The 18,781-nt window shown below is 44.2% G+C and overlaps 1 protein-coding gene across 1 annotated transcript in view; it reads left to right on the top strand.

The window, feature by feature from the left end:
* The window catches only part of LOC136764567 (mitogen-activated protein kinase kinase kinase 11), a 33,308-nt gene extending 14,780 nt beyond the window's left edge, over positions 1-18,528 (top strand). Inside the window, exons 2-10 of the mRNA XM_066718734.1 lie at positions 120-300; positions 2,032-2,180; positions 2,833-3,008; positions 3,390-3,630; positions 6,096-6,209; positions 7,084-7,225; positions 7,980-8,065; positions 8,364-8,993; positions 12,464-18,528. Of these exons, the coding sequence (XP_066574831.1) occupies positions 120-300; positions 2,032-2,180; positions 2,833-3,008; positions 3,390-3,630; positions 6,096-6,209; positions 7,084-7,225; positions 7,980-8,065; positions 8,364-8,993; positions 12,464-13,074 (2,330 nt within the window). The 3' untranslated portion in view covers positions 13,075-18,528. The remainder of the gene's footprint in view (positions 1-119; positions 301-2,031; positions 2,181-2,832; positions 3,009-3,389; positions 3,631-6,095; positions 6,210-7,083; positions 7,226-7,979; positions 8,066-8,363; positions 8,994-12,463) is intronic.
* The last annotated feature ends 253 nt before the right edge of the window (positions 18,529-18,781 follow it).

The following is an 18,781-nucleotide window of genomic DNA, read 5'->3' on the forward strand; positions in this document are numbered from 1 at the left end:
CACTTTCTTTCCCTCTGTCTTGTCACTCTCCCTCACCTTCCTGATCGCTTTGTGTCTCTCACACCCGGTCTCTCCTTCTCATCCTTTCTCTCTGTCTGTCTCTCTCTCTCTCTCACTAGTCCTCCTGGCGCAGCCCATAGAGAATGAAGACATGGAGGCCAAGACCCTAAAAATCACAGACTTCGGGCTGGCGAGAGAGTGGCACAAGACCACCAAGATGAGCACTGCGGGCACCTATGCCTGGATGGCTCCCGAGGTCATCAAGTCCTCTACCTTTTCGAAGGGCAGTGATGTATGGAGGTAAGGGCTGGATAGTGAATAGTGAAGGTATTTTAAACCCAAGTGAAATGTTGTCCTGCACTTTCAACCCTTGGCCTTCTCATCATGATAATAATAATAATAATAATAATAATAATAATAATAATAATTATTATTATTATTATTATTATTATTATTATTATTATTATTATTATCTGTGTGTGGCTTTTGATGATGATAGGCATTGATCATATTTAGCTTAGAGCTTTATTTGCTATAAATGACTAATTACTTTTCATTATACAGATGTCATTGTGCACAGCCTGTACTTTCTGGCGCATATTCTATATTTTAGCCAAGAAGTTTAATAAATGAAGAAGTTATTATAGTTACTGCTTGTAAAATAGTAACTATACTATTTACCATTTCCTTTACATTCTACTTGTAATATGTACCACTCTTTCTGTGGACCACTAAGATTTTATTTTGGGTTGTACACTTTCTTGGCTTATATAAAATGTTTTCATACTCAAACTGAGCCTGGTTGTCTTACCACAGATACCCCAGTATTGCTCCCACTTGCACCCTACAAAATGTATGTGTTTTTTATATTAAATGTCACATTAAACAACCATTTTATGGAAATCACATATTATATGTAGGGCAAGTAACAGTTACAATCGCTCTGCAACTCCAGTTTAATTTGTGTTCTGCACCCTCGGACCCAGATTAGACCTGAACAGATAATGGTCCTGGCTAAGCCACTTTTTAAGAGCTGGGAGGAGTTAGAGGAATAAATAAGCTTGGCGTGTATTGGCGTTCAGCTGGAGTGCGAAGCAGAAGGCTGCATGATCACGCTCCTGCACTGGGAGCGTGGCAGCAAGGGCGGACTTCAAGTAAATTGGTTGAATATAATTACACGTTATAGATCTAAAAAAACAGAAGCGTATGCATTGGTTACGAACGACTTCTAACATGCGATTCCAGCCCAACTCGGAATTCACGTTCAAGGTCGTCTCTTTCTTTATTTTAGCTTCCTTTTCTTTATCCTCCCCGGTCTCGTTAGTCTTTAAAAAAATAATTGTAATTGTTTTTGTATTACTTTTTGTTATATTCGGTCCGCGATACATTGTAGGGCTCCTGTAGCTCCACCCCGGCACGGAAAAGAGAAAAGAGCTGAGCTGCTGCCGAGCCATAACACCCAGGCCATAATTAAATCCCTGTATCCGGCACCAGAAAAAGCTTGCCGGTCTGCAAACCCTACTTAAGAAGTTCCTAATTTAAACTGGGCCACTTGTGTGGTTTTGCTGTTGCATGCTGGGCAGTAATTGGCAGTAGCTCTCACTGCACTATGCTAGCATGGTCAGTCCCGGGATTACTGTCCAAGACCCCCCCTTCTCTCATTCTCTCTCTGTCCTTTTCACACTCTCTCTCCTTCTTACACTCCCTCCGACATACAGTTTGGTTTTTAATATTTGTTCTATTTAAGCCTTGTTTTACTAGGTCGCTCTGAGATTAAAAACTTCACAAGTGAGACCTTGCCTGTAAAACGTTGGTCTCTTCAGACGCACACCTGCTCACCACACATAGAAATGAGCCTTAACTGGATCAGCAGGAGTGTGTGTCTGGCGTTTGTCTCCGTCCTGTGTCTCGGCGTTGTTCTGTATTTCGGTGCTGGGTTCTGTGTGTCTCTTGACTGTGTGTGTTGTGAGTCTCAGTGCCGAGTCTTAGTGGTGTCTCCTGCATCTCAGTGCCGTGTCCTCTGTGTTGCAGTTACGGAGTCCTGCTGTGGGAGCTGCTCACTGGGGAGGTGCCCTACAGAGGGATCGACGGCCTGGCTGTGGCCTACGGGGTAGCCGTCAACAAACTCACCCTCCCCATCCCTTCCACTTGTCCCGAGCCTTTCGCACAGCTCATGGCCGGTAAGACTTCGTTCACCCATCCATCCGTCCATGAGTTTCATATACTTCACAATGCATTGTTTTGGATAATTCTACATGTTGGGGGCTGCTGCTTTGAGATAAATATGCCAATAAATCCATCAGCAGCAGCAGCAGCACACAGACATTGAGTGGAAAAATCTAAAGTTTGTTACAAAGTAATTTCTCAAACCTCGTTCAAGTCACTTCATAAATTACTATGAAGAGATTTATTTTTGTATTTAAACAAAAAGTATAAGATGTACACTTTAAAAATAGAAACTACGCGATTCTGTTACATAAATCACGCTTGAGAAGGGTCACAATCACTCCTGACCTCCATTGGCTGAGTTGAGTGGAACATCTTGAGACTGAGTGTCTACTCAAGGAAATGTCCGCTGGGGGGGGGGGAGGGGTTGTGAAAAGACTGGTTTGTGATCTATTGCATTAACAGCAGTGTGGAGTATCGGTCAGGGCTCTGGAGTCATGAGCGGAGGGTTGTGGGTTCAATCGTGGGGGACACTGCTGTGGTATAGTTCAGCCTTGTTTTACCTAGATTGCTCCAGTACAAACCCAGCTGTATCAGTGGTTAATTGTATGGACAATGTGAAGGGTTCAGTGAAATGTGACCCCTCTGTGTCTTTGTTGCGCACAGAGTGCTGGGACCAGGACCCCCACCGGCGACCCAGCTTCGCCTCCATCCTGTCCCAGCTGACCACTCTGGAGCAGCAGGTCCGCGACGAGATGCCCCAGGACTCCTTCCACTCGCTGCAGGACGACTGGAAGCTGGAGATCCAGAGCATGTTTGATGAGCTGCGTGCCAAGGAGAAGGTAGGAGAGAGGGAGACTTGAAGAGTTATTTGTTTTTATTTACACCTGGTAATACTGTCTTGATGTAGGACGTTGTTTGTGAAACAATGGAGTTTGCGTTGGCTAAGGTCTCTGCTAAGTGGTTTAATAATAATAATAATAATCATAATGATAATGGTTCACTTAGAATCTCCAGTAACCCCCATATTCCCCCCAATTTGGCAGAAGTAATATCCAAGCAAAGGCAATCTTTAATTGAATCTTAAATTAATCCATCTCACAATCTGTCTGTATGTCTCTGTTGGTGTCTGTGTCTTTATCTCTGCATGTTTGTCTCTGCCCGTGTCCTTGTCTCGTGTGTGTGTGTGTGTGTGTGTGTGTGTGTGTGTGTGTGTGTGTCAGGAGCTGCGGTGCCGTGAGGAGGAGCTGAAGCGGGCCGCGCTGGAGCAGAAGTCCCACGAGGAGTTCCTGAGGCAGCGGGAGCAGCAGCTGGCGCAGTGGGAGCAGGACGTGTTCGAGAGGGAGCTCAGCCTGCTCATCCTGCACATGAACCAGGAGAAGCCCAATGTCAAGAAGCGCAAGGGCACCTTCAAGAAGCACAAGCTTAAGGTCAAGAACGGGGAGAAGATCAGCATGCCCCAGGGTGAGCCCGGTGTGCCTTTCCCCTCTCCTGCTCTTTTCTCCCTCTTCTAAGGTCTCCCTCTTCTCTTTCCTGAATTCTTAGCACACAGCAAAGCCACAGGTTGCGTTGTGGGTTCAGGGGGTTAGTTTGTCACAGGGATGAGAGCGAGAAGGAAAGGGATGAACATCAAAATGCAGCTCGGCAGTGATGTTAGAGGTGCCGTGCTCTTTTCAACCCTGGTCCTGAAGTGACTTGTGTCTTTTGGGATATTTGATCCTGAAAGGGGCCTTCAATTACTTAAATAAATCATATTCAGTGTCTATGGAAAGTCTACACCCCATTTAAAAATGTTCACCTTTTGTTACCTTATAGCCTGAAATTAAAATGTATTAAAAAAAAAAAAAAAAAAAAAAAATCCCATTTATCTACACCTCCTACCCCACAACTTAGAAATGAAAAAATATTCTTGACAATCTGTAGAAAGTTAATTTACAATAAAAACTGAAATAGCTTGGTTGGATAAGTATCCACCCCCTTGTAATCGCAATCCTAAATTAGCACAGGTGTAACCAATCACCTGCAAAATCACACACTAAGTTAAGTGGCCTCAACCTGTGTCAAACTGTAATGAGTCCCATGATTTTAGGGAAATGTAATCAGTTTCTGTATATTGAGCATCAAGAAGCTTTCAAGAGATTATTATTATTATTAAGAATTGGAAAGTTTGGTGGCACCACCAAAATCCTGCCTAAATCAGGCCGTCCCTCCAAACTAGATTACTGAGCAAGAAGCAGACTGATCAGAGAGGCTACCAAGAGGCCAATTACAACTTTGCAAGAGCTACAGGCTTTTATGGGCAAGACTGGTCTAATTGTGCATGTGACAACAGTGTCCCAAGCACTCCACACACCTGGCCTGTATGGTACTCAAGAAAGCCCACCCTGAATCCTGTTTGAAGTATGCAAGAAAACACTCTGGAGATTCTATAGGCATTTTGCAAAAAGTATTGTGGTCTGACAAAACTGAAATGGATATTTTGGCCTAAATACAAAGCTTTATGTTTGGCACAAACCCAACAAAGCACATCACCCAAAGAACATAATCTCTACTCTGCAGCATGGTGGTGCAGCATCATGTTATAGGGATGTTTCTCATGAAAATGTATGGAGCAAAGTACAGAAAAGTCCTTGAGGAAAACTAGCTACACTGAAACTGAGACAGAAGTTCACCTTTGAGCATGACAACGACCTGAAGCACACAGCCAAAGCTACACTGGAGTGGCTATGGAACAAAAAAGTAAATGTCCTTGAGAGGCCCTGACCTAAACCCAATTGAATATTTGTTTCATGACTTGAAGCTTACGGTCCATCAACGCTCTCCAAGGAATTTGACAGTTTGAACAATTTTATAAAGAAGAATCTCAAATATCGCCAAATCTAGGTATGCAAATTTCGTAGAGACCTATCCCAGTAGACTCACAGCTGAAATTGCTGCCAAAGGTGCTTCCACCAAGTATTAACTCGGGGGTGGAAACTTATCCAATTTCAGTTTTGTAATCTTAATATGCTTTTTTTTTTGCCTTTTTTCAAAAGTCCTCATTTAAATGTTTAATTTAGGCACTATCTGAGCTCCAGCTGCTTTTACAGCTGACAATCAAGAAGGTCCAATTAAGACACAGAATAGGGGAATTTTTAACACCAGATAATCAATCGGACCATTTGTGTCCCTGTCTGGTGCTTTATAAGATCTGAAAGCAAAGCAGAAAAGAAAAGCAAGGCTGCGTGCGGCAGGCCAGTGTGTGGCGAGACTGGTGTTGGGGTGAGCGCGAGTGTGTGTGTGTGTGTGTGTGTGTGTGAGTGAGTGAGAGAGAAAGGTGAAGCGCATGCGTGCGTCTGTGTGCAGAGCAGTGTGGTGTGGGGCTGTGGCCCAGGCCACAGAGGTCACAGGGTTAATAGATGGGACACGCTGGCTAGCCCGCCCGCTGCCCATCCTTACAGCTTCCTGTGTGGCCTCTCTGGCACAGAGCCGCCACCCTCGGACATTAACCTCCAAACTCCCATAGCCGAGTCAGCAGAGCGAACTGGGCGGCTACAGGCCATCAGCCCTGCATACAAAGTTTATCTATATCTTTTCTTTTCTTACCTCCTTCAGGCTTCATTTTGGATACTTTTTTTTTTTTTAATAATCCTGCTGGGCCACCCAGGGTTAAAAACCCTGCCCTATTGAATAAGATTCAAAGTCGCGCCCAGCAATCATTTTTTTCCCTCTTTCTCTCGCTCTCCCACTCTGCCTCTCTGGCAGTTGTTCTTGGTTTTTCTTTCTCCCTCCCTCCCTCTCTCTCTCTCTCTCTCTCTCTGGTCTGGTTTCTTTGCGTTCTGTCTTTCTCTGTGTCCCAGTTGTCTCTGGTTTGACTCTGTCTGTCTCAGTCACTGTAGTAATCCCAGTTTCTCCCCCTCTCCCTCTCCCTCCTCTCTCTCTGAATACAGACTTTATTCACAAGATCACAGTGCAGGCGTCGCCAGGGCTGGAGAAGAGGAAAAATTGCCCGGACCTGGGCTCTGGCTCGCCCTCCATTGGCCCTCGCTTCAGAGCCATACAGTGTGAGTCTTCCCCTTCCTCTTCTTTCTGTCCCCCCATGCCCCTCTCCCTCCCTCAATTCTCTTTGAACCCCATGGCCACTGCCCTCTTCTCCAACTTCAAAAGTTAATTTGCCCTGGCTGCATTATTTTTCCTCCAGTAATGGTGCAGTTCCTCTACAAGGACCACAAGAGGGGGTGTTTTCCTCAATTTCAGATTTAAATATTTTCCTTTTGAGATCCTTCAGTCTCACTCATTGAATTGTCATTATTTTCTTAAAGAGCAAATTCACACCTTTCTAATCAAGTGATTGATCTGTCAAACACCAACTTCTGACAACTTTTTTGACTCTCTTCCAGTCTTTCAAGCTAAATTAATCCACACAATGTCCTCAGTTATTATTATTATTATTATATTTATGATCAGGAACCCTTATCCAGGGCGATTAAAAATTATTACAGTATATCACCATTATAGTTTCTGTACAATTACCCATTTATCCAGCTGGGTTTGAACTGGAGCAATCTAGGTACAGTGTAGCTCAAGGGTACAGCAGCAGTGTCCCCCAACTGGGATTGAGCCCACAATCCTCCACTCCAGAGCCCAGAGCTACACACTGCTACACACACTGCTGCCCACAAATGCAGATCTGATAACAAATCACATTCAATGGTTTCTTTCCATTGAAAGGATGCTCTTTAAACTAATCAGTTAATGCAGAGCAGAGCCAGTGTGTTACAGCAGAATTATTTTCGAGAAACGAAAGAGTGGTTGAGAGAAAATCCACCTAATTGCATTTTAATTAGAAATAAATAAATAACGACTTGCTCTCAGTGATTTTTATCACACAGGATTGTGACAGCATACTGACTGACTGTGGCCCTTGACTCTCATCAGTAAGCCCCAGTGAGAACAGCAGGATGTGGGGTCTGAGCTCAATGTGGCCCCTGGACACCCAGTCCAATAAAAACCCCAATGGAGAGCGACGTCTGATCCCTCAGAGCTCCAAACACCTGCTCCTCAGCCCGCAGGACAGCAGGTAATCCCTGTCTGACCCCCTGGGTCTTCCTTCTAGACATCGGGTTGATTTACACTTGTAATTAGTTCATATAATTGATCTATTAAAATTATCAGTTCAATGACAGTCCAAAAGTCATTAAACATTTGATCCTTTGCAGCCTAGTACGCTGTTTTTATTGTAATTTGAATCATACTTGACCCCAGGTCCAGTGGCGGTTCTAGACCCTTGGGGGGACCTGTCTGGGGCCAGTTGTAATATTAGGGGGGCCATCAATTTCTCTGCGTTGCTGGAGTAGGGGGGTGTATTGTCCGATTTTTTTAAGTTGGGGTGCTGATCCTCGATGTTGGTGGCGGGGCTGCCAGGGTTTTGTACATGGTGCTGTGGGGGGTGCAGCGTGGGCTGTTTTGTACACAATATTAGCGGGGGGAAGTATGGTCAGTGTTTTGTCCATGGTGCTAGTTAGGAGGGCCCTGCCCAGGTCTGCTTTTTTGCTTTTTTCATTCACTGATTTTTGTTTTAACATTTTCTATTGGATGAGTACTCAGGACTTGCTGACCAATCACATGGCTTGCTTCATGGAATGTAATTGGATGAACAAGCTAGAAGCGGTCTTGTCATTGGCCAGTTTGAGAGTCAGGGCCTCATCACGTTAGACATTAATGAGCTTGTTTTTTAGTTTTTTTTTCCTTTTTTAATCCATTGGTTCTTAATCTGGTCATGTAGTTACTCAACATAATGATGATTAAAAATAAAAAAACTGTCCGTCTGTCAGGACTCGGCTTCTAGAGGAGGATAACTGCCATTCCAGAGTGGAGGCTGAAGAACACCGACCCCCCGCATCCCCACTGGCCCAGAATGGTATTATTCCTAGTTAAAGTGCACTCCCACTAACCGTCATAATAGTTATAATTAACATCGGAGGAAAGCTGTCATTACTGTGACAATACCACTGCAAACCCCAGGCTTCCCTTTGTTATATAATATACATGTGCATACCCATATTTTTCCCATGATCCCAAGTTGTGCTACAACAAAGTGCCAATATTCTGTGATTCGGTATTAAAAGCATTTACACACACAAGTTTTTTCCAATTAAAGTCCTTGATGTCTTGCTTTCTCCCTCTCTCCCTCCCTCTCTCTCTCTCCTCCTGCTCAGGCTTCTCTGGGAGGGACCACCTCAGAACAGGTCAGTCAGACTCTGGCTCGGAGGACGGCTCCTTTTTCCGTCACCCCCACCCCCCCACCTTGGGCTCTCCAAGGCTGGACTGGGGCAGCGGGGCAGTCCTGAAGAGCACTCACAGGGCTCTGCTGGGTGGGGGCAACCTCCTGGCTTCCATCGCCCTCGGCCGCTCCCTGGAGGCTGCCCCCAAAGTGCCCCCACGGAATCCCCCACCCCCAACCCTGGAGCCAGAGGAGACGTGTGCCCCTCCATTGAACCCCCCCACGGTGGAGGACCTGATCACGTTCGCCTTGCCGGACCCCCTCCCCCCGCCAGCCGCGATTGACTTGACTAAGCCACCAGCCGGCCCCTTATCCCCTTCCCCCCCATCATCCCCTCCCCCTTATTCTCCTCCTCCTCACCCTCCCCCACTACCGCCGCCCCCCTATCATTGGGACCGGCAATGCCATGAATACCCCCAGACCAGTCAGGACCTGCTATGGACCTCTGAGGGCGAGGGGACCAAGCCAGAACCTCCAGCCAATGGGGAGCTTATGTGTAGCCCATGTGGTCAAGGGTCAGACCGGAGGAGGAGGCCGAGTGAAGATCTGATGTCTTCTCAACTAGGTGAGAAACTATTAACTATCTATTATTATTATTATTGGTTACTGGGTAGTATAGGCAATATTAAACACTAATCTCAGTTAATTTAAAATTGTGTTGAGTGTTTGCGGTATAACCCAGAAAGCACTGGTTCCAATCAAATGCCTGGTCTAATGTGGGCCAAATGTGACCAGGATTCCCCACAGAGGTGGTGCTAGTGCTGAAATATACCGGCCTGCTGAAATATCAAAGGACTGAATCAACCAACCAGGAAAGACTACAGTCACATTTGATTGGCTTTTTTTTTTTTTTCCTTATGTTAACAGTGAGAGACAGAATAACAACAAAAAAAATCAAGAAAAATGCATTTCAAAAAAGTTATAAATTGATTTGCATGTTAATGAGGGCAATAAATTTGACCCCTTCGACTTAGTACTTGGTGGCAAAACCCTTGTTGGCAATCACAGAGGTCAGACGTTTCTTGTAGTTGGCCACCAGGTTTGCACAAATCTCAGGAGGGATTTTGTCCCACTCCTCTTTGCAGATCCTCTCCAAGTCATTAAGGTTTCGAGGCTGACGTTTGGCAACTTGAACCTTCAGCTCCCTCCACAGATTTTCTATGGGATTAAGGTCTGGAGACTGGCTAGGCCACTCCAGGACCTTAATGTGCTTCTTCTTGAGCCACTCCTTTGTTGCCTTGGCTGTGTGTTTTGGGTCATTGTCATGCTGGAATACCCATCCACGACCCATTTTTAATGCCCTGGCTGAGGGAAGGAGGTTCTCACCCAAGATTTGATGGTACATGGCCCCGTCCATCGTCCCTTTGATGCAGTGCAGTTGTCCTGTCCCCTTAGTAGAAAAACACCCCCAAAGCATAATGTTTGGCGGTGGGGATGGTGTTCTTGGGGTCATTCCTCCTCCTCCAAAGAGTTGAGTTGATGCCAAAGAGCTCGATTTTGGTCTCATCTGACCTCAACACTTTCACCCAGTTCTCCTCTGAATCATTCAGATGTTCATTGGCAAACTTCAGACGGGCCTGTACATGTGCTTTCTTGAGCATGGGGACCTTGCGGGCGCTGCAGGATTTCAGTCCTTCACGGCGTAGTGTGTTACCAATTGTTTTATTGGTGACTATGGTCCCAGCTGCCTTGAGATCATTAACAAGATCCTCCCGTGTAGTTCTGAGCTGATTCCTCACCGTTCTCATGATCATTGAAACTCCACGAGGTGAGATCTTGCATGGAGCCCCAGACCGAGGGAGACTGACAGTTATTTTGTGTTTCTTCCATTTGCGAATAATCGCACCAACTGTTGTCACCTTCTCACCAAGCTGCTTGGCAATGGTCTTGTAGCCCATTCCAGCCTTGTGTAGGTCTACAATCTTGTCCCTGACATCCTTGGACAGCTCTTTGGTCTTGGCCATGGTGGAGAATTTGGAATCTGATTGATTGATTGCTTCTGTGGACAGGTGTCTTTTATACAGGTAACGAGCTGAGATTAGGAGCACTTCCTTTAAGAGAGTGCTCCTAATCTCAGCTCGTTACCTGTATAAAAGACACCTGGGAGCCAGAAATCTTGTTGATTGATAGGGGATCAAATACTTATTTCCCTCATTAACATGCAAATCAATGTATAACTTTTTTGAAATGTGTTTTTCTGGATTTTGTTGTTGTTATTCTGTCTCTCACTGTTAAAATACACCTACCATTACAATTATAGACTGATTATTTCTTTGTCAGTGGGCAAACGTACAAAATCAGCAGGGGATCAAATACTTTTTTCCCTCACTGTAACTTCACCTTTCTTGCGAGTGACAAGTGGTGGCTTTTGGCTGAGGATAGATTTTTGTATGCATTTATGCATTATTTCAAACAAAGTATAAGAAAAATTTGGCTGTTTTGAAAATGTCAGTGTCACAGCTTATCTTTGAATGTATTATCCCCCCCATATACAACTGTTATAATTTGTTCTGTAGTCAATGGCAATTGAGATTTGAATATGACATTTTCAAAACATGAAAGATTTTTTGATTTATAATGTTTTCCAACATCTAATATGTTGGTGGTCCATAATTTCCATCTTACATCATGGAGAAAGAAGGGCTAGCTTGGCCTGTTTTCAAGTGCTTTAATCACTCTTCTATAGTCTATAATATAGAAAAAAGTATTACAAAAGGTAGTCATTAAAAAAAAAACCTAGTTGGGCAATATTGTCTTTTTGTATCACTTTTTTCCCCACCGTCTAAATTATCAAAGAAAGATAAAATTGAAAACAAGACCAAAACAATGAGCATAGGCTAAACATAAATTTCACAGTATCTAACATTTACTTAGTGTACGTTTTCCTTTTTATAAGTTTTATACTGGTCTCACACTGTTTAGACTGTATATTGTACAGGATATCTGTTGTTTATATTGTGTGTTTTTTACACCATTATTCCGACTTTTATATTCCCAAAGAAACAAAAGAAGAACCATATTTGAGACCGGATTTAAACTGGTTATTACTGTACTAAAATACAGTTTAATTATGGGATATTGGTATTTCATCATGGCAAGGTATTTCAGCATGCCACACCGGGATTGGGTGGGTTTGAGCCAGCCAGGGGGTCATTGGCTTGCTGGGCAACATAGCCTCCTGTGATTGGCCAGGGGCCTGGGAGCTCCTCCACGGTCTCGGAGGGCTGCTTCTGGCCTTCCCACGTTGCTGTTGCTCTGCCGTTTTCTCAGAATGATGAACAAAATGGGATCAGGGCCCGCTAATTTCCCTTTTATGTATTCGTTTATCCTGATTCATGGTACTACTTTAAAGATTACAAATAAAAAGGAAAATTAAGTAATAAAAAGTAAATCAATATAAAGAGCCGAAGAGGGGGGGAATCAGCTTGCTTTGTGTGCATGGCCTGTCTCGCTCATCCACAGGAAATGCACTGAGATTCTTAGCTGCCATGAACTGTAACCAAAGAGTGCTGACTGCTAGAACACACGGGAGCTGAGCCCCCCGACATGGTTTTATAGCGCATAGAGATTTCATTATGTGCCGCCGAGTCCCCCAGGGCCGGCCAACTGCACGCTCATGGAACACACATACCGAAACCACCGCCAACTTTTATAGCCCAAACAGCTGCCCGATCAACTGTTCAGCATGTGTCCAGGATCTCTCTCTCAGCCCTACCCTACTCCACTCCTTGCCCTTTCTGACTCCTATCCCCCCTGGCCCTGTCTCACGTTCTGAACTCCTTGGTCTTATTCAGTCACACACCATTTCTCCCTCCCTCTCCCCCACTTACTACACCTCTCACTCTTTCCTCAATTTCCAGCCTATTCCCTTTGCTTAATATCTCTCTCTCTCTCTCATATACCTTTTTTTGCCTCCTTCCTTTCGCACTCCCTCTCTCTCCCTCTCAATTCCAGCTCCTTATATATTTCCCTTTGTGTATTTGTTTATTCGTCACTATCTGCTGCTGACTTTTTGTCTCTTTGGTCTGTCTGCAGTCCTGGACCTCCCTCTTTGCCCGGCTGCTGGCGCTGAGACAGAGGGCCACAGGGCCCCACTGTTCCCCCTGCTGCCCGACCCCCGGCTCTGGAGCCCCAAGACCCGGCGGCTGGAAGTCAACGTCATCCCGCGGCCCCGTCCCTCCCCAGTGCGGCCCCGCATCGATCCCTGGAGCTTCATCTCCGCCGGTGGTGGCGGAGGGGTGAACTCGGCCACACCGGGACCTTATGAGCACTTCTGCAACGCGCTGGGCTACCAGCCGTCCCCCACTAATCCCTTCACAAACTGCGACCCCTTCCCCTCCCCGGACTGCGACCCCTTCCTGAGGGAGGGGGACCCCTTCTGCACCCCCGAGCCCCCATCCCCCTTCGACCCCTTCGCCACCCCTTTCCCCACGTCCCGCTCCGCCCCCTGCTCCACCCATGGCAGCCCCTCCCTGGGGGCTCTGAGGGTAGCGCCCCCCCCAGCCGAATCACCACTCATTGACCTGGGCTGGGGGGTGGGGCTGAGGGACCTGGCCTCAGGAGGCACCAAAGAACAGCGTCATAGGAAGAGGGGCCAGGATCCCTGGAGCAAATCCCCAGCGCAGGTCAAGAAAGACAAGTTCTGAAAAACATAAAACAAAATAACATCTCTTAAGATGTCTCGGAGATTGAGGATTGCCATTCATCCGGCCCCGGGGAACCTGGGAGGGCACGGGGGAGGTCTGGGTGAGTCCTCTCACGGAAGGGAAGGGGGAAACAAAAGAAAACGAGAGAGCCTCTTTGCCTTTGTGTTCATAGACTCTGGACTTCCACCTGAAACGCACATGTCCAAGCTAGAACTGCCATCAAGGGGCTGCACCATAGGAAATCCATCCATACGGGACACCCACACACTTGGGGGCTTGCTCACCTGAAGTTTTCTTTTAACAACATTTTGGATGCAATACCATCTGAAGCTCGCAGGCCCATCCCACAGCTCTTGTCAAGGAAGAGCCGCAAGCCATCGGGAGGCAGAAGAAAAACAAACAAGGAATGTAACTCCTGGCGTTTTGATTCGGTCTTGTTTATGGGAATCAAACTGGGATTTAAGAATCTGACGCTCTCCCGCCTCCCCAAGTTGACCCCTAGAGGTCAGACCCATCATTTCCCTATAGGGCTCCCTGTTTGTTTGAACCCGCCTCCCGACTGACTGCCAGAGCACGTTTCTGTATGATTTCTGAATATTCCAACCTCTGTGCCCGTGTTCTTGAAATCTGTCCCTTCTGGAATCCATTCTACCCTCAGCTCTAATTAGTAGCTTACACAAAAACAATTAAACCTTTCTTTTGCTAGGTCTAATGCAGATGACATTTTAAAGTTAATTGTGATTCCCCGGGACTCGATTTGAAGAACACTGCTCTACACTTAAGTGCTATACTGCAGGGCTGGTCTGCTACTTCACATCACTTTGGCACTCGCTCCCAAAACGGGTCAAATTCCTCTTTCCTTTTGAAATAACATGCCGTGAGTGAAGTGCGTCCGATAAAGCTTGCACTGCTCCCCTGCTGTGTTTTTTTTTAAATCCCAAGTTCCGGATGCTCACACAAAAACAAAATCTCCATTAGGTGGTCACATGACTACTGCTTTGATTTGCACTAGTTCTGTCACTGCAGGTTGCTCTCCTCGTGGAGAATCTATACTTTTTCCCTCAAGGCTTAGCATGAGAGGCAGGAATCGCTGGGTCAGAGAATAGATTTTGTAACGTCATCTGAGCAGCGTTACAGCGTGTGGGTACGGGGTGGTGGATGGGAAGGGGAGCATTTGCATATTTTGGAAATCGTTCAGCGTTGCACTCCAGGGTAGACGTTTTTGAAAGGCGTAAAAAAAAAAAATCTCATTAATGTCCCGAGACAAGCTTACGATCTTTAAATCGGTTTCCTCTACAGTACTGTTTTTTTTTTAATTATTATTATTTTTATTTTTAGATGCAGTTGTTTCATTGTAGCATTTCATCCAGTCTGGTGTTTAAGCTGCTCTTTTTTATTTTGTATTATTTTATTATTTTTGGGATGGGGGTGCACTTAAAGATCAGGAGACAGGCGGGAGTTTTAAAAGACCATTGTGTTTTACGACAATGGGAGAATGTAAAGGCCGGATTAGGACAGATAGTGATCTTAACCAAACCATGGAGAAACGTTCCTCGGTTTATTGTCATTCATCTCGTTGTTCCACAGGGGAAAAACTAAACCGGGTTTCCAAAAAAGATAGACCCTCAACACACTTGCATGCAATGTTGTTTTGACCCCTGAGGAGTCTGTAGAAGTGAACAAATTTCAGTTTAAGGTGCTCTAATACAGTATACTGCATGCTTCTCTCAAACTGCACGTCTGTAAAATAACAGCGAGAATATCGCTGCGACCCGAGTGCAGAAGGAGCTAACGACGGATCGTGTTCTGACTATTGTGAAAAGGATCACGAAAATAATAGTCAGCCATTTTACAAATCAAAGAACATCTATGTTTAGGCACAGTGGGCTACAGCTGGAAGACAACTCCAAACATTTGGTAAGCTCTTTGGAAAGCAAAATAAGTAGGTAAATCATTGCGGAGGACATATCCGATCCATAGGTAAATACGGCAGAGGATAAAGGGAACTCGGCAGCAACAGGAATACATTCATGGAAGTTAAACTCCTAGAGCGAAGATGCAGTTTGTGATTCAGTGCTTGTTTGGGTGTGTAAGAGCCACCTGTTAAGCCATTCTGTGCTACCTCACACATTTAGAAAACCGATGGGAGCAACCTGTTGAGCGGCACTGGTCCAATTCGGCCTGCGTACTTGAGACAGTCCTCCACTCCACCTGTGGATGACCAGGGCTGTGTTTACTGCGAGTCATTTGGGAGTTGAAAAGAGAGTAAAGGGAAATCCCTAATGTATTGAAAATTGGAAACGTGCACCTGCTTTGGGAATTTCAGAAAAAGGTGCATGCGTTGTCGCTGGGGTCGTGGCTTTGTGGGATCCACAGAAGTGACCGTCTTTCCTCCATTGTCCTTGTCCTCTCTCTGTTCACTCCATCTCTTCGGGGTCTACCATTTCTATGATTTCTTTTCCCTGTCTTAGCTTTCTGACCTTCGTTAGAGGCAGGTGGTGACATTTCTGTCTCGCCTGATCTGGTATGTAAGCTAGAGGTAGTCAAACACTGGAGTGTCCAATCCGATCGAGAGCAGGTCTGTTCTTAAGCCAGCTCTTTACTGATATAAAGGACTAAAAAGATGGTGCCTCAAGATGTTTGAAACCAATTTCATAATCAATAGATACTATTAATCAAGTATAATACAAGTTCAGATGAAGGCACACGTCTCGTATCAGAATCGGTGAGTACCTGAAAGCTCTCTTTGTCCACAAAGGTGAATCCGTCATTAAGTTTGGGAGGACGAAGCAAGCAATACGTGTTCCCTTATTCCTATTCTGTTAAGTTCAGGTTGCTCTTTAATGGGTGTTTAAAGTTATTTTCAAAGTCCCTGAAACTTAACTGATTATTTACACTCCAAAAAGGTTTCAGTGTTTTAATACATTCCAACAGATTTCCAATGTCTGGCCTATATAACTGCTTTTGACATTTTCACGACTGCCTTTCTCAAAATTCGAAGCCCCCCGGTCTGAAAAGAGAGAACGTCCCCAAAAAAATCAGGAAAAATCATTTCATTTTTGGATGGCTGTTTTATTTTTTTGTATTTCTTATTATTTCATAGATTTTTGACTTTGTATTTTTCTCTCTCCCCGTGGTTGCTTCTTAAACCATCACTGTGAATAACCCTGACATTTCACCACGCTTGGAGCTTCGCCGGGAAGATGAAATTGATCTTCCAGACAAAGGCAGAGTGTTGAATGGTATAATTGAAGTCATCCATAGAAAAGAAAGAGAGGAATATAAAAAAAAATATACTGAAATCTAGGAATCCTAAATGTGCCGCGTGGCGCACTGACACCGCAGCGATGGGTAAACGTGTCAGAGAACAATGATGTCTGTGCTCTACTGGAATCCGTTCCTTTATGACTTAAACTATCCAGCAGAGTTTGATCATATAAATGGCATTTGAAAGAAAGATAGCTATATACAGATTCTTATTTATTTATTTTTTTAAGTCAAAAACATTATTTTTATTCCTTTTTATAGACGCACTGTAGTCTTGAGATTTCATCCGTCAGACCGGTCAGTTCTTATCTGAACCACTAACCGCGGTAATCAGCTGGATGTCTAAATCCCTGTGAACCAGCACTAACTGACCAGGCTGCTCCTGCATCCCCTAATGCGGCACTATTCCAACTGGGCCGATTTACCTCACGTGAACGGCACACTGGGAGACCCACAGCTCTTAACTCAGATACCACAAACCGTAGATAGCTAGATAGATAGATAGTTTTAAATAAATTCCACAGTGTTATGCAGCTGGTTTTCCGGTGGAGTTGGGGGGTTAAGTCTGTACGTGATTCATAATTCTGTGACCGTTCAATTTTAGACATTTTAAAATGAAAGACTTGTGCATAATGCAGACACAGCCTGTTGGTGCACAAACCTGAGCTGAATATAAATGTCTTAAAGCCAGGCAGCATGTTGTTGGCATCTCCACGTTGTCAACCTTGAACTTGGCTAATTAAGTCCACCTCATTTGTTGACTTAATCTGTAAGTGCAGTTGTTTCTGTCCCCCACAAGGGGGTGATGTTGAACAGCTGGCATTGTCTATTTTAGCCTTTTAAAAGCTGTTTTGCACCTCTACATTAAATCTCACTATTAAACCAACTTTTAAGGTCCAGACAGAATTCACAGTTATTTGTACAGTGTCACTTTAAGAGTTTAATTCTTTCTCTTGGTCCTGGAGACCAGCAGTCATACTACTTTTCTAGGTATCTGAAGCTTCGCGATAGCTAAAGATGGGAGCTGTTCTAATTTAAGCCATTTAAGGTAATGATTGAAATTAAAGAAAAGTTTTAAATGTTTAAAAAGTACAAACTTCTCTATCCCAAGGTCTACATTGTGGGGGGGTGGCAGGTTAGAAACCTTATTTTAGAAATTCATTTTTCATTCTTCAATTGTTGTGAACCGTAGCATTTTTTGTTTTTGTTAGTAAAGTCTGAACAAGGTATTATAGACTTTTCACACTGGACTACAGCTGTGGGTTTGGAAAAGGGAGCGGGAGAGTGCAATCAGGATACTTGTTTTTGTTTCACCCCCCCTTTGGTCTTCACTGGAGTTTCTAACACTGAAGTATGGGTGCTTGTAGGGGACAAATGTTGCCAGGTTTAGACCTGCTTTTTTTCTATTTTGTTTAATTATTTTACTTACTTTTCTTCCTCCATAGCTCCAAGATGCCAAAAAAGTAAATAAATAAAAATACTGAAGTCTAATAGATGCATCTCTCTCCACTGTTAATTGTCCTTGTTTCCCATCTTTTGGAACTACAGAAGCCAAGATTGACGTTTGTGTTACATCATTAATAGGATCATTAGATTTACTGTCTCACTGCTGTACCAGACCTAAACAAAATACAAAAATAATCCCTTCCTGGCATCCCTACTCTAATGTATGTGACTGAGGTATCCTCCCAGATTGAAGTGTGTGCCAAGAGCATCATTCTCGCTCGGAGGCCAATACCAGACTGTAGAAGCCCATTGATGGGAGCCAAGATGGCTGCTATTGGTCGACGGTTTCTGTATATAACCATCGATTTTAGGGAATTACAATATTACTTCTGTTGGTAAAACATTCCATATATATTTTTTTCTCTCTTATTCTAAAGTCTAGGCTATATAAAGTATATATGTTGCAACTTCTCACAGCCTGGTTAATATGACTCCATTAATTACATTCCCCCCCCACTCATGTTTATGAATAAAATGTGCGTAAAAGCTTTTTGGAGGAGTGTGTCTTCATCGTGCATCTTGATGTTTTTTGTAAATAGCGCACTGGGCTGGGCCTAAACAACTTTATTTCTGTTGTTTTTATGTGTATTTGTTTTAAAATATTTTAATTGGTTATAACCTGTGGACCATGAGACAAAAGAAAAAAAGAAACAGACCAAATAAAATTTAATACAACCCTAACTTCCTGCTGTCTGTCCTGTTTATTTTCCTTTATTTCTCTAAAGAGAAAATAATAACTTTGAATTTAAAAAAAAATAAACTCTACATACCAAAATGTTTCCGTTTAATCCCAACATACCAAATCAGAAGTATAAATCTAACCATAAATGGTCATTTTGGCCAAGACAACCCTCATTCATCAAATGATTGCATCATAATATAGTTAGAACTTAGAATTCTCTAGAAATGTTCTCTGCTGTGAATAATGATCATG

The sequence above is a fragment of the Amia ocellicauda genome, chromosome 12 (assembly GCF_036373705.1).
Source record: "Amia ocellicauda isolate fAmiCal2 chromosome 12, fAmiCal2.hap1, whole genome shotgun sequence".
Classification (NCBI taxonomy): domain Eukaryota; kingdom Metazoa; phylum Chordata; class Actinopteri; order Amiiformes; family Amiidae; genus Amia; species Amia ocellicauda.